The sequence below is a fragment of the Anguilla anguilla genome, chromosome 8 (assembly GCF_013347855.1).
Source record: "Anguilla anguilla isolate fAngAng1 chromosome 8, fAngAng1.pri, whole genome shotgun sequence".
Lineage (NCBI taxonomy): Eukaryota > Metazoa > Chordata > Actinopteri > Anguilliformes > Anguillidae > Anguilla > Anguilla anguilla.
The window spans coordinates 31,255,413-31,278,260 of record NC_049208.1 but is presented as its reverse complement, the minus strand read 5'-3'; the positions used below and the strand labels follow the sequence as shown (position 1 = coordinate 31,278,260).

The 22,848-nt window shown below is 46.2% G+C and overlaps 1 protein-coding gene across 1 annotated transcript; it reads right to left on the bottom strand.

Annotated features, from left to right (window-relative positions):
* Positions 1-2,450: 2,450 nt before the first annotated feature.
* On the bottom strand, positions 2,451-22,470 carry nsun2 (NOP2/Sun RNA methyltransferase 2). The gene is made up of 19 exons (XM_035430417.1): positions 22,184-22,470; positions 21,335-21,492; positions 20,029-20,133; positions 19,685-19,790; positions 19,088-19,159; positions 17,319-17,403; positions 16,172-16,364; positions 15,170-15,244; positions 14,717-14,847; positions 14,435-14,508; positions 12,063-12,193; positions 10,969-11,065; positions 10,044-10,234; positions 8,746-8,838; positions 7,677-7,812; positions 7,224-7,304; positions 6,823-6,961; positions 6,560-6,599; positions 2,451-3,824 (listed from the first exon to the last, which is right to left on the bottom strand). Exons 1-19 carry the CDS (start codon positions 22,262-22,264, stop codon positions 3,464-3,466), a joined length of 2,349 nt encoding a protein of 782 aa, XP_035286308.1. The 5' UTR covers positions 22,265-22,470; the 3' UTR covers positions 2,451-3,463.
* Positions 22,471-22,848: the final 378 nt, after the last annotated feature.

Sequence of the window (22,848 nt, the reverse complement as noted above, 5' to 3'; positions counted from 1 at the left end):
TTCAAAGTACAATCTAGGGTTTTAGTGGTAATGATTGGTTGACTTTTGTCTGGATGGAAGACATTCCAGTTACATGAATTAAGTATACTTAAATAGTGAAAATGGTCTTCACTTGTCTATTGGTCTAGGTACAATTTTATTTTGATTTTTAAAATCAATTTAACCTTTATTTATACAGGTAATAAATGTGTAAGCTGGGTGTTAAAAAATAAATGTAGCCAACAATCACCAGCCAGAATATGCGATTGCCCAGACATTGAAAAGAAAAAAAAAACTACGCTAATTAAGAAACCCAGACACAATCAAAACGGGTTTTATAATTGGTCAGTTTTTCCTCAGACTAGTGACTGCGAAGCCTTTGAAACGGCTTCTAATGAAGACTGCGAGCCGTGGCGGGGGTGGAAGAGAGAGCCGTCCCCCCGCCTACTCTCCCCCCCCCCCCCCCTTCTCTGATCTTGGTTCCTTCTCCGTTACTAGGCAACACCTGCAGGCATCTGCTAAATAAAGCCCTGTGCCAGCCAGAGATGAAATGGCTTCACAGATCTTTGGGCGTAAGGAGGCCGTGAACTCAGAATGTCTCCACCTTGGGCAGTTTCCATTTCGATGACACAAATGGCAGAGAAAGGAAGGGAGAAAACGTCGGTTGTGCTTTAGTGACCAATGGCGTCGCTTCAGCCAAGCACTACCCTGCACATTATTGAGAATGTGAAACAAAACAGAACAGTCTGTCCTGGTCAAAACGCCACTCCGTAGCCTGTACCATGTTCACATTATATAGCGTCTTTCTGCATGGGATTCAAGTGCAGTCAATCAAAACGCATGTATCTGTCATTTGTTTTTTCATGTAATTATATGCAATTAGACCATCTGTATATCCATGAAATAGGACTACTTTGTGGAATATGTCATTCATTTTAACCACTTAAACTCAACATGGCTCCCGGGGACAGCTAGGTGTCCCACCGCGAGACACACCTGATCAGAAAATACCAAAATCATCCCACACAGCAGGTGTGATCCTCTAGAAGGTCCTACAGACGGGCAAAAAAAAAGAGAGAGAAAAAAATAAAAAGTGCACCTTCATTAAATAAAATGTCAGCTTGTCTTTAACAAAGACCATTCGCAAACAGCACTGCGTTAAAGTTCAGCGGATGGAAAAGCAGACATTCGCAGTAAGTGGCTGGGAGGGGCGGTTTAAAGCTCCTCAAAATCTAGCAAAACATTTGCCTAATCCAGAAATAAAATACAAGCTCATCCCCGTTACATCTGCTCCTTTTTTTCCTGACTGCCATTGCATAACCTTTTCATTACATAATCCAAAATGTATATTCATATCGGAGGATTAGCGTTCAGTTGCGTGAACTGTGCATAAGTATTCTATTGTGTTGGGAAAGGCCCACGCCAATGCCTCCACTGACAGGGTTACTTCAAAATAAAGCTTTATTTATAAATAAAACAAGCCAATACATGACACTTGATGCTGCATACTCCCAACTAACAGCCTGGTACATGTTGTAAATGCTGAAAATTGCTGCTGTAATGGTGTGAGAAATAAAATCTTAAATGACTAATTTTGGGTCATTCTGACTAAGAGTGGAAAACTAATCTGACAGCTGCATAAGCATTCATACTATATGATCTCACAAATTAGATTCTACAAAAGACCCAGGGGTTCTGTTATCAACGGGCTTCCATTGACATACATATGTTTCAAAGTGATTCAGTTGCAGCACAAGTGGAAAAAATAAAAAAGAAGATAATTATAATCATAAAAACTGCAAAAAGAAAGTGCACAGATCAGGACTACTGGAAAGAGGCTAGAAAAAAAACAAACAAACACAAGACCGTTGAATGACCTTTAACGAAAATGGAAAATGAATTCTCGGGGAAGATGCCTCTCTGTTCTGTACACAGACGCAACTTTAAAACAGCTGGACGAAGGGACCAGCATAAATAATGCGTGCCTTTCGCAGCAAAAGGGTCGCGGATGTCCACTTTCGGAAAGAACTGGATTTAAAAGGCCTGCTCTAGGAGAATACGCTCTCCGTGAAGGAGGAATTCATTACGGTATTACAGAGCTGGCAACGGCAGACGCAAGGAACATCACTCTCTCTGACAATCAAACTCAAAACTCAGGAAGTCCATGAGCGGCCATGCTGCATGCGGAGTCCTCAGCTGACTTGCTCTGACTCGCTTGTACTTCTTTGCAACTGCAAGAAGCGAACGAGCCTCAAGCATTTCTCTTTACTGCTAATCAAAGAAGCCTACAGGCATACTTTATGGTGACTGAGCAAAGGCAAATAACAATAAAAAAAAACAATGAATGTTGTTACCAAACAGTGAGAGAAATGAAAAGAACTATAAAGGCTATTCTTCAGCACCATTTTTTTCAGGAGAAAAACAAACTTAAGTAAAATAAAGCCAGTTATGCTCTTTATAACAACTGACAATGACATCATCAATTTGTAGGATGTTTTTATTATTCATTTGTCAAAGGGCATATTCCAAGCAATGCTTTAAAAGGAATTCCATTTATTAACATTTTAATTTGTTAAAACAAATGCTGAAATTGAAATATTGTAAAGTAAAACAAGAGGAAAGTAGTATTTATATCAACATTGCATTGTCGTGCAACAGGAAATACCATACATTCTGCATTTACAAGGTATTCATAAAAACCTTGAAGAAATTTACCTTTAAGGGGAACTTGAGGCATTACGTAACACCCATAATTTGGGGGGGGGGGCCCAAACAATGGCACTCTGGGACAATGCCTGCAGGCCTGCTGTTCAGATAACTCCAAAGCTTCAGTCATGTCTTAGATATTGTGATTAGGGAACTTAAGAGGCTAGGAAAGGAGAGGACAGGAGAGGAATGGGAGCTATATCCCAAAAACATCAGCACTTGTAACGGTCTTCTGCATATACAAATCAAAGATTTGTTTTTGACGCAAAACAGGCAACACCAATTATTCAGAGGGTAGGATAGAATGTGTCAGATTACACCTTTTAGCTGGAGTTCCCACTTAACAAATGACCGTAAAAACATGAACAAAATGCCTACTTTATTTTCAAGCCTATGGCAACATCTTTCAATAGTCGTATTTTATTTAAAAAGAAAAATTAGATTGATGCCAATACTACATTTAACTGGGCAACATATTGCAATTCAAACACAGGAGGGTTAAGGACGTACGAAAAACGCATGTATAAAATAAAATAAAATAAAAGAACAGCATTTATTTTGGAGCCGACTGCACACGCAGCGGCGAACTGGCTGGCGTGGTTGAATCTGCAGGCACCCCGTTGCTCAGTAGAAAAGCTGCGGTATCTGTACTGGCCGTAGCCCAGACTAAGGTCTGCCTGCCGCTCACCGCCCACCCTCTCTCCGATTGGCCCGCGCCACGCCCCCGTTCAGCTCCGCCTCCTCCGTGGCTATCCTTCCTCCCGCCGGTCGATGGGGCTCAGGAGCCCTTCGCTTCGTCGGTTTCCGTGGCGTCGCGTCCGGGGGCGGAGCCGTTGTTCTCGTCCGCCTCCTCGTCCGACGGCAGGTCGCCCTCGGCCTCTCCGTCCGCCTCTGGCTCCGCCTTCCCGGGGTCGTCAGTGGGCGTGGCCTCGGGGTCCTCCGTGGGCGTGGCCTCGGGGTCCCCGTCCGCCGGGGCCTCGCGGGCCTGGTCGTCCCTCCGGCCCTGCTTCTCCCGGAACACCTCCACCCCCACCATGCGCAGGTAGTGGAAGCGCTCGTTCCGCGGCACGAAGGCCCGGATGGAGGTCTTCCCTCGCCAGCCGCACAGCTCGATGGGGCACTGCGGAGCGTCGGCGTGCCTGGCAACGGACACAGCGCTCGGTGCTCAGGCATGTGTGCTGTAACACACACGCACGCGCACACACACACACACACACACACACACACACGCATGCACGCACACACACACACACACACGCATGCACACACACCCACACACACACACACACACACACACACACACACACACACACACGCATGCACGCACACACACACACACACACGCATGCACACACACCCACACACACACACACACACACACACACACACACACGCACACACACGCACACACACGCACACACACGCACACACACACACACACACACACGCACACACACGCATGCACGCACACACACCCACACACACACACGCATGCACGCACACACACACCCACACACACACACACACACGCATGCACGCACACCCACACACACACACGCATGCACACACACCCACACACACACACACACACGCACACACACACACACACGCATGCACACACACACACGCATGCACGCACACACACGCATGCACGCACACACACACCCACACACACACACGCATACACGCACGCACACACACACCCACACGGCTCTGTGTACTCATAGCACTGCTACAGTCTCAAAAAAGCTCACTCAGCCTTAAACTGCCAAGTGCGTAATATAACAAGCCAAGATTGGTGCCGCCTTTAATTTCCAGTTGCCCACGTGGAGGCTAGTTTGAGAACTAAGGAAAACCTAACCAAGGAAAACTGAATAATAAAACCTGAAGTCAGATTCCACAATTAAATTACCCAGTGCACTCTTGTGATGTTGCCAGATTTGATTGCTGCAGTTATTTAAAAATTTAGCTGAAATGGCAGCAATGAACTCAGTCAAGTGCCATCTGACAAACTCATTTTAAATGTGTCTACATTTCTTCAATGTCTTCATTTCTTTATCATGACATACAACACTTTTAAAATAACTGGCCTTAGTTGACCGTCTGTAGGCCCTACAGGGAGTCCCAGCAGGGGACTCAAACTCCACTCCTGGAGGGCTGCATCCTCTGCTAGCTTTTCTGCCGTTTCTATTCAGTCAGCAGCCAATTTAGGCCTTGGAAACAAGTTGTGCAGACCTTTCTGTCAATGAGCGACTGAGAATTAAGCTTGAGTGCAGGAACACATCAAAAACCAACGGCCCTGAAGGATTTCAGTTTGAGATCCCTGCTGGGCACATCTTCACTACTCAGCCCATGACATCACAATAGACATGGGCACTTCCGCCCAGCCCACGCCTGGTCACATGGTACGCTGAAAAAAGATCCAGACGGGGCTGAGGCACAGGCCTCAGAGACGCAGAACACACCGAGCAACAGCTGAATCTCAGGCTAGTGTAAACACAGAATGCTCCAGAAGCCCGCGAGCGCTCTCCACAGACTTGTCCTGTTTGGTTAGCGCACACCTGGAAAGGCCACCCTCTCCTGGCGCGGCGGCTAGCGGACGCGTTAGACGAGCGCGGTACTCGCGAGCGCGCGTCGCTCCTCGGCCGAGGTGCGCTCAGCCAAATAACTATTCCGCGTGAATCCGCTGGGCGCTGGTGTCCGGCCAGCCGCGGGAGAACAGAGCCTCTTTGAGCCTGCAGGTGCCTCTCTCTCTAACACGCACTCGAGAAGCTGGGCCAATAAAACACTCAGTGGTTAGCTGTGCTCAAAGCACGTCCTGCCAGCTGCTGTCTTCAGCAGACATCTATCTCTGCCAGGGTGGATATACATTGAGCTGCGCAGACATCTATCTCTGCCAGGGTGGATATACATTGAGCTGCGCAGACATCTATCTCTGCCAGGGTAGATATACACTGAGCTGCGCAGACATCCATCTCTGCCAGGGTAGATATACGCTGAGCTGCGCAGACATCCATCTCTGCCAGGGTGGATATACATTGAGCTGCGCAGACATCCATCTCTGCCAGGGTAGATATACGCTGAGCTGTGCAGACATCCATCTCTGCCAGGATTGGTATACATCGAACTGCGCAGACATCTATCTTTGCCAGGGTGGGTATACACTGTGCACAGACGTCTATCTCTGCCAGGGTGGACATACACAGGGCTGCGAAGACAACTATCTCTGTGACGGTCCTTATACCTATGGAAAACTGTGGGAAAATCATACCAAATGCAACCTACTCACCAGCGACTCTTGGGCAAATAGATTCTTTTTTAGAGGCTGATTAATCGCGCCTTCAATTTCCAATTATGAAAGAGTGCCACTTCACACATAAATGTAATGTCTGCTTGAAGCCACTGGGTTTATACGCCACGCCTGGATGCTCCACTCCATTAGTTTGAGGCAAAAAAAAATTCCCTTCACCAATTTAACCTTCATTAAAGCCTCATGCAGCTGAGCAACACAGCTTTCATCTTTGAGAAAGTGCACTTAAAGAGCACAGGAAGAGCCAATGCCACATTTATACAGTGACTAGTCGCATCTTAGGAGCAGCGGGGTCTTAGCCTGCTCTTCCTGTGAAAGTCATTTTTGCGGAATACCTCCAAGAGACAACAGACCTCACTTGTTGCCCTCGGACCATTTGCCAGGCAGTAGCTCGAAGAAGAAATGGCTGAAGGTACATGGACAGACGGGTGGACACATCTGGTTACCTTCTCTCATGGATGCAGTTCATGGATGCAATCTGTACTTCTACGTTTGAAAAATATTTCTTCAAAATATTACTTACATAAAAACACACACACATGTAGAAAGGGGACATGCACTTACTGTGGGTCTGGTTTGTACTTCAGAACGATGCTGCCCATCGCTGTAAAGAAGAAGAAGAAAAAAAAAGAAATGTGAGCACATCTTGGATCTGACCCCCATCCGCTCGGACAGGATGAGTAAGGGCACTAATGCGCAGGGGCTACAGGAAGTCAAAGGAACCCAATGGAACAGAAAAGCCGCCTGACACTCCCGGCTTTACAGAAATGAGCCGCGGCCCGGTCTCCGCCTCTGTGACCTGACTGGTCTGGGGGGGGTGGACTGACCCAGCTGCTTGGCCTGAGCGTTGGCGTCGCTCCCCAGCTTGCTGAGGTAGGGGTTCTCCTGCGTCAGCAGGACCTTCACGTCCTCCACGCTCACGCTGATGATGCGGGCGTTGATGTAAGGGGAGAGGGTGTATATGCCCTGCAGGGGGAGGAAAACGTCCCGTCATTCCTCCTAAAACTCAGTCAGGTGTGCACTTACAACACAGAATTAGGCATTATGCCACAGTAGATACCATTATGTGCAGCATGGTAATTAAAATGACTGCAGTTAGACATTAAGTCACATGCTGTACTGCACCACTACTGTCAACATCAGGTGATGTTTGAGCAGCAACAGAACATCTGAGCTCTTTATTTGAAATGGGATCTATTTTCAGCCCAGAGAGGGTGTGCCATATTACCTCCTGGGCGAGCCTGAAGGCACAGCCAAACTGCTCCCCGTCATTGTTCCGAGACCACACCTTCACGCCTGTGTTTATCACCTGCGTGCCACAGACATGCGCGTTAGACTCCAAGGAGAGAACTGTCACTTTCATGTCATGTGATCGAACAGAGCACGGCACATTGAATCAACTAGTGCTACAGACAGGCCTACAGCCTGTGAATATAATGCTTTATTCTAAATGACGGGATTCACAACAAAACAGATACGGTAACGGTTGGCGTTCAGTGGAAAAAGGAAAAGCCTAAAAAGAATTGAGGGTCTCAAGTTAATGACTGAACACTCGGGCTTCGAGAGTGTGCATGTTTCAGAGGACACTCTCGGCGGGTCAGGCGAGGGGACTGCAGGCTGTGCTATTTATGACCGCGGGCTGGTTCTCCCCCACAGGGGCCCATGTGTGGGCGGCCCTCACCTTCATGCGCTCGCTGTTGTTGAGCAGGACGTTGCGCAGCTCCTTGGAGACCATGTACAGATGCCTCTTCTTCCCCTCGTGGGTCCTGGTGAGCACGTTCAGCTTCGGAAACGTCGGGGACAGGTTGTAAAAGGCTCTGGAACACACACACAGAGACGCATGAACACGCACACGCAAACACACACAGACACACGCACGGACACACACACACACACACACACACAGACACACACGCATGCACATTCACACACACAGATGTACACACACGCAGACAAACACGCACACCCACAGACACGCACATGCACGCACACGCACACACACACACAGACACAGACACAGACACACGCACACACAGACACGCAAACACACACAGACCCACGCATGGACACACACACACAGACGCACACGCATGCACATTCACACACACAGATGTACACAGACGCAGACAAACACACACACACAAAAACACAGACACACGCACGGACAGGACACGCAAACACGCACGGACGTACACGCACACAGACGCACACACAGACGCACGCACAGATGTACACACACGCACACACACACACACTGTTGGTTTAACACGCAGGAGGACGGGCCATATGGACAGGGCCGGGGAGCGAGGCGGGCGGCGCTCGCTCCGGTTCAGCTGGCGGCCGGCAGCTCAAAAACGCTGGAGCCCTTTCTGATGTTATTCTTCTTCCACAAAAACAGGGCCGAGAAAACTCATTTCCTGCTCATGCTCAGCTAACAACTCATGGAAAAATAACACCCTAAATTCTCAATTACACTAGTCAGGAAACACACGCTGTCACGTCTACTTCAGTGTCCGTTACCTCAGAATAGCTCCCGTGAAATGTACATTTTTATTTATAGTCATACTGGAGACGAGGAAGAATCCCCTTATCAAACGCCAACGGCACAGCAGCCAGGCGGGCGCTTTGGTTGGGTATAATAACGCAGCTGGCATTATTCCACGCGGGCAGACAGCGTGTTTCAGGGTGGGGGGGGGGGGTTTTGGATGGGGGGGGGGGGGGCCTTGAGAGCGGCTGTTAGTGGCACTCACTGGATGGGAGGGAACACCGGGTCGTCCTCAGTCAGGAACACAAAGGGATCTTCTTTGAAGCCGAACAGCTTCATCTTCTTTGATGGCGGAGGCCTGCGAACGGAAAGCGTTTCATGTCAGCGGGGACGCCGTGGCGGCGAATCGGCCGAGCGCGCGCGCACTCCGAAACGAGCGCGGGATCCTTCGCCGCGAGAAGCCCACACAGGCCCCGCAAGCCTCACACTGCAGCAACCTCACCACGGCGATATAAAACAGAAGGGGGAGGGGGAGGGGGGGAGATTACTATAATTCAAAGGATGGCTTGAGCTGGAAAGTGGTACCATTTTATACCACTTAATTCACCTTAAATACCGTTCAGCCCGCTGGATTAGGGAAGAGTCCTCGTTGCGTAACGGGCATTCGGAAGCCTCCTAAAGTAAACCCGATGACAGGAGCCAAAAATGAGGAGAGAGGAAGTGGACGACCGCGAGCGGAAGCGTTCTTCCAATGAGAAAAGACGAGTAAAGCTTTCAGCAAGGGCAGTGCTGCAGAGCGGTCTCCTCCACTAGTCCGAGACACAGAGGGGGTCAAGGAGACCACTACAGAAAGGGGGTGGGGGGGAGGGCACACAGGATCCGTAAAGGGGAACCTCACACAAAACCCCAATGCAAAAAAAAAAAAAAAACATGGAGTGTATCACCTAGGAATGAAGGTAACTTCAAATTCTTTCTTGGTTCTTAAACAACTTTATCTACTGCTCATACAAAGTGCAGAATAGACAGCTGAAACTCCCCTCTTCGGCAATTAAAGTTCTGTTGGAGAATGTTTTTACTCGTCGCAAAAGTTGTTAGATTAAATGCATGAATAGACTCCCAATGACAAAGCTCAATGAATAAAAATGGTCCATTTTGTGTATGCTCAGATGGGTTGCTTTCAGTGGTCTGTATTTGTCTAAGTCTATGCACACTGCTAGTCTAACCACACTGCTAGCCACATGATAACAATCAGCAGTGTTTCAGTGTTTTCCGGGAGTGTCACAATGCATTTTGACATCCTACGCATTAGGCTTTGTGTGTTGGTGCTCCTTTAACGTCTCCGTAGAGATGAGCTTTTCACCTCAAGTTTTCAAAGGCCTAACTTACTGAAATACTGTATTTACTTTCATACAGCTGAATCTTTAACTGACACAGTTCAGCACAAGCCTTTCTGGGCTAACAACAGCAGCACTCCACGTGGGATTTGAACACGCAACCCTCTGACCGAACGCGGTAGCAGACCGTGACGGATGGCCCAGAGGAAGCGGCGAAGCATCGTCTCACCCGCACACCGCCGCTTTGGCAGCGGGGGCGGTCTCCTGCGCGGGGTCGCCCGGCTCGGGCCCCGGGGGCGTGTCCTCGGCCGCCGCCTCTCCTTCCTCCTCTGGCTTGGCGCCGGGGGCCGCGGCGGGGAGGGGCTCCTCGGCCGGGGGGGTGGGGCAGGGGGGCGGGGCTTCCGCTTCCCTGTGGCGGATCTGAGGGGGGAGGAGGGACGCATTGGGGCGGGGTGACGGCAGGTGAACCGGCAGGGCGAGGGTTCTCTCTCCTCGCCCGCGCGCAAATCCCCCCTGTCCCGCTACGCAGCCGCTTTTAAACGCGGCTTACGGGGAATGAGCTTTAGAGATTAACACGCAAAACACCTCTCTCCTAAATTCACATTCCGGAAGCCTCTTATCAAACTGATATTCCAATTTAGCCAAATCAAAGCAATACCATTTACGTTTAAAAAAACAAGATTAATAGATTCACAAAGCTTTAAAAAAAAAACTAAGCTTTACCAATTTTATCACCTACAGTGAATTGCACAATTAAACAGATCCAGAGCTTAAAGGGCAGACCTAGTGAGACTGCATAAGAAAGAAAAGAAGGGAATGTATGATAGCGCTCATTTATAAATCTGCCTCGTTAGGGCCATTTACCTTGTTAGGGTGATCTGGCTAAGCCCGAATAAGGATCTTTCCCAGAGATTCATTTACAAATACAGACTCTTTTTCTCCCCATAACCCTCAAAGCTGATGTCAAAATTAATTTTAGGCGGGATTAGGATTCAGTAAACATCTCAATCTGCTGATCATCTTCTACACGACAGCCAACAGTGAAATTCGGACTCGACCCAAATCCTGACAACGTTTCAAAAGCCAAAGACCCTTCCAGCTGGACGCAGTGTAGCGTGTGAGTGACGGGGGGGGGGGGGCGGGGGTCAGGGTACCTTAGGATACCGCCGGTTCCAGGGCATGGGCGCCTTCTTCACCAGCACGGCCACGAAGAACCCGCCGGTGTTCTGGTGGTGCGGTAGTATCCTCATGCTGGAATGCATCGCATTAAGAGAGCTGTTAAAACGGCCACGCGCTTCACATGCTTCTCTCGTACATTGCTGGCGGTAGGCAATCAGAAATCAAGGCCTGTCGCTCTACAGTAATCCCTAAGCAGGTGCCTCACCGTGGGAAATGAAGATTTCCAAACATTTGCAATATTCCACACTTATGAAGCTGAACAGGTCTCAGGGGCGTTTTTTGTAAAGAGCCTCACTCAAAGGAACGTCACTCAAAGCCTGCAGGGCGCTCAGGCTATGCTTCCCGCACTCGAAACTGGAGGTTGAGTTGCGCCGATGACTTTAAAATGACGTTCCCTTTCCCTACCGTTTGCCACACAGAATTACAGTGGGGTCAGGGTTGAATGACATGATGCCACACATTTCACATCGAGCCGCTCCATATAATACACATAAGGTATGCATTATCATGTGACCATCCACATACCAATGAACTACAGTGCTCCAAATGGGCTTTTCTACAATAGAACTACCCATCTAAAGCAATATACGCTAATTTCCCATGCTAGCATAGTGTTCACAGCAGTTCTCAGTCAATTTGCCCTTGCACGTCGATGGCAATTAATTCCCTGAATGTCTATTTGAATGCCCTTTTTTGATGCTTTTCCCAATATTGATAACACATTTGCATTTTTCATATTTCAGTCATTGTTGCCATGACAATGAGTCTCAAGTAATATTTGCATAGCTGCAGTAAATGCACCACAGTTTTCATCCTGTAATGGATTTGCGTGACATCACGCCTCCACAGAACTGTAGCCCGACTGTGCCCTCTTGTGGTTACAGACTTCATAAAACCAGAAAACCCGCACTACTTTATCTTCATTTCCCCATCGTCATGACACGGGCTTTGCCACAACATTAAACAATAGCAGGGTGAAAGCAGCTGTGCCTTTATGAATATGTGATGTCACCACAGAGCGAGGCAAAGGATTCGCAGAGCTCAGATTCACAATGCGCAAGAGACGCACCATCTCTCCAGCTTCAGGCTTTTGAGCTTGTCCGGGTCGGTGGGAGGGAACATTGTGGGCCGGATTTGTGTGTGCAGATTCTTTGGCACCTCTGACCAGTCTGTGTACCACTCCCCACCTTTAGTCATAAGCTGAAAAAAGACAGGGTTAGAAATGAAATCCAGACCGAAGGGTAAATCTGAATCAACAAGGACAAGCAAATCAACGCACGTTAGTCAGCACCCTGCAAAGTAACTCGAGCTTTGGGTTCAATTTTACTCAGATTCCACCTCCAAAGACCTGGCTACATTTTTTAGGCACTGAACAGCTGACTCCATTTATGCAGCTGGGCGTCTCACTGAAGCAGTTAAGGTTAAGTATTTTGGTATCCTGATAAGTATCAAGGGTACAATAGCGGCGTCTGACCTGCAAACTGAGCCTATAACCTTGAAGTCACGAGCTCAGCTCCCTAACCATTATGCTACATTGGCAGCTAAGCTCACCTCTTTGTAAATGGAAGTATGAAAAAAAAAAATGTTTTTCTTCTATTTTGCATTCACATTATCAAACGGTTACACAAGTCGTTACCTCTGTAATTATGAGGCCTTTGCCTAATGTTTTTCAGAAAACGGTGAATCGTTTATTACCATGAAGGCAGTGGAATTAGATATTATTTGAGAGGTTGCATCCAAATTGATACTGTACAGAGCAGATAACACTGCTATTACACCACGTCACACCATCAATATGACATCACCAACTCCAGAAGTGCACATATTTCCATGTAGGACACAAAATGTCTAAATGAAGGTCCTTTACCGTATTCATGTTACATTACTAACATTTTAATGAATGGGTTTACTTTCACATTTTTAACAGAGTAGTATAAACACTGCAAACCATGTCCGTAGTGAGACAGTCGACCTTTGAGTAGCTAGCTACAGTATATTGGATTTCAGGTAACCTTTAAAGCATATTTAGCGCATGACTGAAATGTAAACAAAGCTTCACGTGTGGATATGAAACAGCTGTGGGACAGCACAAAACCATCTGGTCTCCAACTTTGATCCACTTTTCTTTTCTTTTTTTCATTTTAACTTTATTTCAGTTAGTACACAGGCGAGGATGATATTAGCCCGGAATGCTGAGCCTTGTTTCTGTAGGGAAACTCCATACCCACTCAGCACTACGTGTAATTAAGAGGTTATACAGAGAGTTGTTACACATGCCAATTCATGTGGTGTAAATATTTACAAAGCGCTGAGCCAAAGTCTGCACCAGGAAAAAAAAAATCTTTCTAAATTTCCTGTCTCAACGGAGGGAATCATTTCATAAGAGTTTTGACAATTCACAATAAACTAGTCAGTTTAAACTAGCTCCTATCATGGAGGACATAAAAAAATGTAACATGCTCAAACTTTCCTTTTAGAAGTTTGTGGCAGAAAAGTGGTAGAACATAATTTTAATATACTTTTTCCCCCCATAAGCACAGAATAAGACAGTATTTCAGTAAGACGATTGATAGATAATGAATCGCTCACATAGTGTCCATTAAAGAATTTGGTCCAGAGAGTATAGCACTGAAGCCTTCAACCCCTCATCTGACAAAGTGCATTTAGGATAATGCAACACGTCATTTTTATAGCATTTTAAATAAAACATTCATATGCTTTTCTAAGATAATTCCAAGAACCTTCTAAATTTGTTTCAGGGATACTAAAAGGACCTTATTTGTAAATGAATGATCATATAACTGAACAATGTGAAATAATTTGACTGAAAACATGACCCTCACAGTATAAACAATTCATCGGGGGAGGCCGCATGCTTTGGAAAATGGAACACTTGCGTCACATTTTGCTTTCTGTGATTTTTTTTTCTCTTCGCAAAAGGCATTAAACAGCATAACACCGTCAACGACTGAAAATCCCAGCCCTTCCACAACCTTCCATTTCCACATTGGCAGTCAAGCACACTCAGGGTTTTCAGGCCCCTGTGGGAAACCCCATACACGAAAGCACTCGTCAAACGACCCCATACTTGCTCCTTTTATTTTTTTCGCCCCAGTTTGGAACCACCGATTACGTCTCGACTCACAGCTGTGTGACCGGCACCCAAGGAGCGCGGCAGCTTTAGCGCCTGAGATGCTATCGCCGATGAACCTGCGGCTAGCCTACACGCTACAGGCACCGGTGCGGCAGCGGAGCTAGCATTTCGCTCGTGAACAACAGCAGGTCACCTGTGGGCACCTGGCACCTCATTAGCAGGGACTAATGTAGCGGTAACCGGGGGTGCCGAGACCCACCCGACACGCCGGACTAGGCCCAGCGCTGTGGTAGCGAAGAAAGGGTAATAAAAGGAGTCACGAGCTAGGAGGGAGGAAATAGGAATACCTTCCAGTTTGTCATCCCGGGCATCCGCTTCAACCCTGGCAGATCATCTGAGGCATCTGCAAGCTCTAAGGCACCTGGAAGGAATGAGGTCTTATTATCACTCAAGTCAATAACCCACAATAACCACTAAGAAGCTACACAATGGGCATCAAGGTTTACATTCGCAAGGTTTAGCTTTAACTGAACTCTCGACACATGGAGCTCTGGCAGCTGACAATAAAAAGACGTCAGAGCCAGTGTGTGCAGACTGTGCCTGCGTGCGCTCGGTTATGAAATGCCCACCTTCACTCTTCTCCAGCAGAGAGGCGATCACGGCCTCGTCCTCGATGGGGTTGAGCGAACAGGTGGAGTACACCATCCTTCCCCCCACGGCCAGCTGCTCCACCCCCCGCACTGCGATCCTCAGCTGCAGGCTGAGCGACACGCACAGGGGTCAGTCAGCGCACGAGTGTAAAAGCCGCATTACAGAACACGTACACGCCTTCCAATGGAGAGGCAAGCAAGGCGCCCTCGCTGGACCGACGATCACTCACACACACAGACCGCAATTAACAAAGCTACAACGGCATTACGCCATCGCTGCGTCACAAACCCGCCTATCACGCGCGTATGGACGCTCACGTCCGTGACTGCAGCCCCGACAGACGCGCACGCACGCACTAGCGCATGCCCTCGCGTGCGCACCTCAGCCAGACCCGCTCGTAGAGCCCAGGGCGGCCGTCGTCCCTCACTCACCCGTGCAGCTGCAAGCTGTTGCTGGTTGACCACTTCTTCCACACGTCAATGTTCTTCCTCATCGTCCCGTCTCCACTGTGGACAACCAAAAAATAAGAAAATCAGCTCGGACTGAAGAGACGCACCTGTACCGCACCGCTCTGGCTCCAGGGCAGCCCAGCCTGCTTCCTGGAGAGTTCATCCAGATGCCACCCTTCTGTGTCAGTCACTTGAGGGTTTTGGCAGAAAAACTTGCTCCCCGCTGCTTTTAGCAACACATTATTTTGGGGTGAAAGTGTTCAGCCTGAGGAAACACGATCTAGTTACGTTGGGGGGGTGTGCCGACGTGCGGTAATTACAGAGTTCGGAAAAACTAATTATGTCAGGCGGGAGACGAGTGCGCAGGACCGCAGGTCATCATCATCCATCCGAGAGAAGGAAGCCATTACTCTGCAGGAACGGCCGGCCACATCGTTCTTCTGAAATGAACGCCCCCACGCGTGTTGCCCTTGGCACGGGCGTCGGCCCCGAATGCGCTTAGCTGGCGAGGCAGAGTCACCGCCACTTGAGGTCAGGACTTTGAGAGGTTTTTCCATGGTGGACTGATGTGGTCATGAGAGATGATTTTTTTTTTTTTTTTTTTTTGAAAATGTATTTTGTGCAGATGAAAAAAGAGCGAGCATACATTCTTTTTTTTTAATTTTTTTTTTTTACTCTGGTCATAATCGCAGCTCGTACACAAACAAGCAGACGCAGGGCAGGAGTCAATTTAAAAACATAACACAGAGAAAACCAGTCCCGAGCCCTGCCAAGGTCTACATTTTCAGTAGTCTACTCACATGTCAGACAAAGACTTGCAAACAGGGTAAGTTAGGAACTGCCTAAAACTGTGCAAGACAATCGTCCGCATGCATCCCTTTACTTCACCGTGTGTATTAAATGTTCTAGCTCAAAGAGACGGACCAATCAGGTGCTGGATTCTGTGTCTAGTGCAGCAGTAATGCACTGTGATTTTCAACCCACCTGCAGGGGACGTCGCAGAGTATTCTGTCATAGAGCAGGACTTCCCTCTTGCCGTTAGAGTCCACCAGTAGGTTGGGGATGCTGGAGGCGTCGTGGTTGACCACCATGATGCACGGGCTGTTCAGCCTCTTGGCCTGGTGGACCAGGAGGTAGCAGCGCTTGTTGTCCACGTCGTTAGCGATGACGAAGCCCTCTGCGTCACACGGGGGGGGGGGGGGGGGGGGGGGGAGCGCCGTTAGCAACCCTGCTGTTTGTTCTCAGCTTTAAGGCTAACTGCTGCTGCATCTGAGCACACTGCACGTTTCAAAGGTTCGAGTGGCTCTCCTCTACCTTAAGAATACTCGTGCTGAGGCCTGCTTTCTCTCACGCACCGCGCTAGCTTCCAAATGACTGTCATGTTAACTCATCTCGTTTGAAGTACTTCGTACCGCCAGCGAGGCTGCTCATCTCTTGAAAGAAGATCTTAAAATTCAGTAAGACTACATGGGAAAATAAACAGGCAGCCACTGCAAGTAAACACTTAAATGCGTTTCACCAGCCCGGTTTCTGAGGTCCTTCCATTACGGTGATTACCACTGGCGAAATGAAGAGGAAAAATGTCTAACACGCTATGACAATTTTTCTCCCCCCTTTCCATCTGCTGCCTAATTAACGCTGGAAATCACATTTTCCACTGTACGCGGCTTCACCGGTGGGGACCTAAATGTCGCAGCAGTTAGCCGCGCAGAGAGCTCTGGACGGGTTTGTTGAAAAACAGAGGTCCGCAAATGCCAATTAGTGAAATTTCACGCAAGTGGGGGCTTCAAGAGGGGGCTTCAAACAACGCAAAACCAATCGACGCTCGCCGCTTCCGAACGCTCAAGTTCTTCACTCAATCTCGAAATAAGCAGCGGCGAATATTTAACGCATCGTTTCATCCGTCCTCTCATCTACAAACGGAGAACGGCAAATGGCGCCCAGGCGTAGCAGTGATAGCCTAAGACCAACACTCATTTGCCTTTTTGCTTACAATCAAACAAAAATTCACATAAAACCATGTACTTATCTCCAAAGAAAGAGATAAGTATGATACATTTTAATCGTAGCTATAGAGGATTTTCTATCCAACTTTCTGCAGTCAGTAAAGTTAATAAAAAGGTAAATGTACCTGGAAAGGGTACGTCCATGTCAGAGTGCAGCATCTCAATCAGCTGTGCAGTCTTGGACCCCGGAGCTGCACACATGTCCAGAATCTGCACACAGAGGTTTGTGTGTCAAATATGGGTCCTTCATTAAAACATAATGGCATGATAAAGTTTGTTGCTACTCATTTACACTCTGGCTAAGGCGATACATAAGCTACAGTAGCTAGACATGCCAGCTTCAGTGTGCAGGGACATTTTCAGGTCAAGGTAGAAGACCTCAGGCCAACGTCATCTCAGCCAAATATGATCTGCCCTCCGTCTGAATGCATGAATATTTCAAAAGGTCTATTGATGAAGCAGTAGGACAGCAGACCGTAAAATTAAAACATTAAACTTCAAACGAGGACCAGTCGAGTCGCATTTGGCCCTCGGCCTTCACTTGAACACCATTGTAATGTGGCCGTGTGCATGCATAGCGCATCATCGTCCCTGGTCACATGCCGGGGTTTGGTGGAGCACACCGTGGTGGCTTGGGGCCATCCATTTCATTTTGATTTAATTACACTGGAGGAACAACAGACTGCGTCCATTCCAGAAGCGAAAATGGCACTCACATCATACCCACACGAAACTGCAAATACAACCTGATTGAGAACAGGTTCAGTTTTTGTGTACGCATACTGTGCGGCAGTCGACTATGAAAACGCAATATTTTGCACTGGAATGAATTAAGCTACTGCTCATCTCTGTCATTTTTGCACACGCTTCTGATGGGTCATTACATTACATTACAGGCATTTGGCAGACGCTCTTATCCAGAGCAACATACAACAAAGTGTATAACCATAACCAGGAACAAGTTCTTTACTCATTACTCATTACTGCAGCAATCACTAAAATCCTACTTAATTAAAAATTAAGTTGCCAGCAAATAAATAACATGTTGGCACTTGAGTGCAGATCGGGAAGAGTAAGTTTTCATGAATCTGCTTGGCCAAGTTTTCACTTCATGCAATTCACAAAATGTGCACTTCTAACGAAAGACTCCCCCTTAGCCGTGTGAATATGCACACCAGCTCTGGACACTGTTCTTCTGCGCCCAGTGTCTCTGGCTCCAGTGTGTGCAAACCTTATAGGATGCATAGCTGCTTAAATACACATCCAGCAATGCACATACAGATATTTAAGGAAGCTGAAGGGGTGAGGGAAAAGTCATTATGACACTGCAATTATAATAAATGTGTGTAGCCATTACTGAATGAATTTTCTACACCTTTATAAAACTTGTGGTTGGTTAAGACAAACAGCGGAACATAAAAAGTTGGGAGTTATTTATCTGAAAAACGCACAAACAAAAACACCCTGATTACTGTAACTTTCCCCAAGTCAACTTCAGCAATGGCAGTTACTCTGCAAAATGAATCAAGTTAGCCTGTAACAACCAAAGAACAGCTATATCTGGAAGCAATGTAAACATGACTAAAACCCTAGTCACTTTTGAGGTACAGCTAGTGCATACATCCCGTTATATAGGCTGCGTCCCCTGGGAAGATTTCCAGTGACATCATGAACTCCAAACAATCCTCCTCCTTCTCTTATCTGGCATATATTACTCTCCTCAACAGCAGCCGTGCCACCCTAATTATACCTGGCAGCAGAAAGCTCGTGCAATTAACTCTGTCAAACCACTTCAACATGAAAGCCAACCATAAATCATCCCTGGAGAATTATAAAAAATAATAATTAATTCCAGGAAAATGCTAATAAGCTGTCAATTTTCTTCAGAAATGACCTTGTGATGAGACTCTATCTTCAGGAGGAGAGGAGGGATCATACTGACGGCTTCTTGTCGGCTGATGTTCCCCTTTGAAAAGAAGAGGTAACAACAGGTCAGGTTTGAGTCTGAAATAATATTTTCATAAGTTGAGAAACTGATATACATAGTTATCATAAAACATTAAGGCCACAAAGAAATACATTAAGTGCTTTAAGGCTTTCATGAGCCTGCACCATGCTTCAATTTGCACAAACTACATTTATGTGCACCATTTTATGCACTCCTGTTTTCTTATCAGCAAGCTATGATTTAATGATATGGTCTACATAATAATAGATCTACACCTTGCATGCTAAAAAGATGTCCTAAGCCAAACAGAAATCTTTAAAGGATTTAGAAGTAGGCAAAATATCAAATATTTAACATAATTCAGATGACTGTAAAAAGACTATCAAATTTTTTAAGTTAAATATTGCTATTAGTGAATTACTCTCATCATACCTCAGAAATTAAGACTCACAATATGATTTATTTACACATCAGGGTACTACAGCAGTATAAATGTATATGTTATAAGTTCTGTGAAGAGCCATTTTGCAGCAGAGGACTGACCGATTCTGTTTCGCTGACCAGGAACTGGTGGAACTTCTCCAGCAGCGGAGACTTCCTCAGGATCTTCCTGCTCATGTTGGTGTGCCACGCCAGCTCATCTGGATACCTCGAGATTTTACAGAAAAAAAAAGTGGCATTAACCCTCGCCATTTTTTACCATTTCCATTTCAGTAGCGAAAGCTAAAATCCTCTCGACTCGAATTTGGTGAGGCTAGCGCTGTGCATTAACGTGCAGGCAACGTCTACCAATGCCACCTGATTAATGATGACAACGCACACAGGCCACAGAGAATACAACAAACAAATACGATTCCAGGGTCTGATCCATGAATTAATGTCCTTACCAACTCAGGGCTTGTGGGGCCTCAATCTTTTGGCCATCGATCTCAAGGTCTTGAATCTCTTTAAAGTATTTCTCCTTTAAGCAATGGAGGATCTCTTTGGCATGGCTGACAAAAAAAACAGATATTTATTATATTACATATATATTTATATTTATTATATTACATTTGAATTTTTTTATTTTTTTATTTTGCAGATGTGTTTTGGTGTTGGGTTTTAGTACCAACAGTCCAATGTTCTTCAGTCTCTTACTTAATGAGGGATCATGCCATCTGACCCCTACTAATAAACAGTATCACCCCATTAATAAAATTCTTGACTGGCCAAATCAGTCACCGAATCTGAATCCAGCTAAACATGTTTTTCATACGCTGAAAAAAAAAACTTAAGGCAACTAGCCACAGGAGCAAGCAGGAGCTGAAGATGGTTGCAGTACAGGCCTGGTAGAGCATCACCAGAGAAGATACTCATTTCTTGGTGATGTCTATGGGTTGCAGTCTACAAGCAGTCATTCCATGCAAAGGATAGGCAACAAAGTATAAAACATGACTGCTTTCATTTACATAACATTAATATGTTCCAAATGTTCTGGTGCCCTGAAATGGGGGGAGGGTTATATATAAAAAGTGCTGTCATTTCTACATGTTGAAACCAAAATGTATATAAATACACTAAAAGCTGAAAACCTGCACTTTAACCACATGTGAATTGTTTGGTTATAAATCTAAAACTGCAGAGTACAGAACCAAATCAAAATGTGATATGTCTTTGTCCCAAACATTATCGAGGGCACTGTATATCCATTTGAAATTGCATGAGATATTTACACTTTTGCCATTACCCAGCTACACACAGGGATGGAAATGGCTAATGAACATCTAAAAGGCACAGAACCTGTAACTGTTAAGTTAAGAGACATTCTAAAAGTGACGAAAAATGACACTGTTTGGTTGGGGAAAATGCTAAACAAACTTTCCTGGATGGGAAGACCTTATTTATTTACTTATTATTTGCTTGTTCAGTGCAAGTGGTGAACTGGTCCAATTTAATGAAATGTGCAAGTTTTAATTCTGGACTATCCAAAGAGACATTTCGACTCAACTTTGGCCGAGAATCAAAGTTCTCTGGAGTAATTTTCTCAAACCAATTTAATTCTAGGCCAAAGTTTCCTCATCACCAATACACCCTACACCAAACATGCACATTGGAGGCGCAGGTAGTGTCATATTTTACAAGTCATTGTACTCAGCACAGAGTTTGCTGTGGTTTAAAACCAACAGTGCCAATCATGACTTTCACATCGCTTACCTTTTGTACCCTGTTATTCTGATAGTGGCTGGCAGGGGCTCCCTCATGGCCTCCATGAACTGCTCAAATTCCCCCTCTGGTACGATCTTCAACTCTTGGTAATAGTGTTCAAACAGCTTGTTTTCCTTGATGATTTCAGAGTAGCCTGCACCCCATCCCTGAAGGCGGCAACATCATTTGAGTGTTTCTTAAGTCACAGGGGACAGACAAATTCTGAATCACCGGTTCGTGCACTGTTTTGCATCTCTGGTCACGGACTGCGTGCTAGCTGCGGCCACAGGATTTAGGTCTTGCTGGCGTCATCGCCTTCAGTATAGACAACAGCTCTGGGCGAGGGCTCGAGAATTTGATTTAAATTGTTAAAAAGTTAAGCACAGGACATCGCCTACCATCATCACCTCGGTGGAAATTGTGTAGAAACACTACAGACTGAACGATGTATTGCATACTATTTAGTGGACAGTGGACATTGTCATTGGGCATTTCAAACGCAGCCAACAACTTGCTACAGTGTAGCAAGATTCCACAATATGCAGCATATTTCCCGAATTCTAATCATGATTACTGACACCTTTGCTAGCCGGTCGGAAAACGTGATACACCGTGGAATGTCAACAACATACTTGATCTCAATCTGCCAATTCCATGGGTAGTAAGCCAGCTAACCAAGTGATCTATTGTATTCAATGGATTTAATTGTAGCTAGCTGGTTAGCTACCTGTTAGGTACCGCTGGCTTGCTAGGTTGGGGAAACCAAGTCATGGACATGCTTCAAACTTAGTACAATAACTACCGTTAATTAAAAACATAAACATATTCTTTTTATTACTTGGAAGCTAGCCAACTTACAGCATTATCTCTGGTCCTTCCATCTGGCTTTCCATTTCTATCTTGTTGATTTTTCTGTCGGTTCCGGCTTCTTTTTCCCATATTGCACACACAAATCACTCTGGAGATAAACCTTCGCAACGTAGCTAACTAGCTATTAAGATATTTAAGTGTATAGCTAGCAGCAAGCTATGTGCCCAACAATGTTCCAGTCAGTATGCAATGAAGTTGGTCCAATGTATAGACATGTGTCGTATACTCGCACACGCTGATAGACGAGGAAAGCCCGATAGGTAACCAGCGCCGCCTTCTAAAAAATGTGACTAAAGCAAACATGATGAGTGAAAAGTTCACTAAAGTGGAATATTTATCGCTAAATAATAATGCGTTCAATACAGTTGGACAACTCAATTAAATATATTTAAACCCAACAAAACAGGCAAATAAGGAGGCACCTAGGGGTGTATCTGCGTTTTAATTATGCAATGATAAAACAGAAGCTACTGTTATAAAACCATATATATGTATACTGCTCGTGTCATGTAAGGAAATGAAACGGCACCGGCTGCAATTAGGGATAAGCATGCTTGTTCTGTACTAATTCTAGCGTTCAAACTGTGTTTATTGTATTTCGCTTTTTAGCGGTTATATGATGTTACCTCACCACAACACGCTCAAGAGTCCCT

Excerpts from the sequence above, each read along its gene's own strand:
- nsun2 (XM_035430417.1), bottom strand. The coding sequence starts at position 22,264 with ATGGGAAAAAGAAGCCGGAACCGACAGAAAAATCAACAAGATAGAAAT. Across the intron at positions 8,839-10,043 it reads GCCAAAGCGGCGGTGTGCGG|GCCTCCGCCATCAAAGAAGA; the intron begins GTGAGACGATGC and ends TTCCGTTCGCAG. Across the intron at positions 6,962-7,223 it reads CCTTCAGGCTCGCCCAGGAG|GGCATATACACCCTCTCCCC; the intron begins GTAATATGGCAC and ends CTCCCCCTGCAG.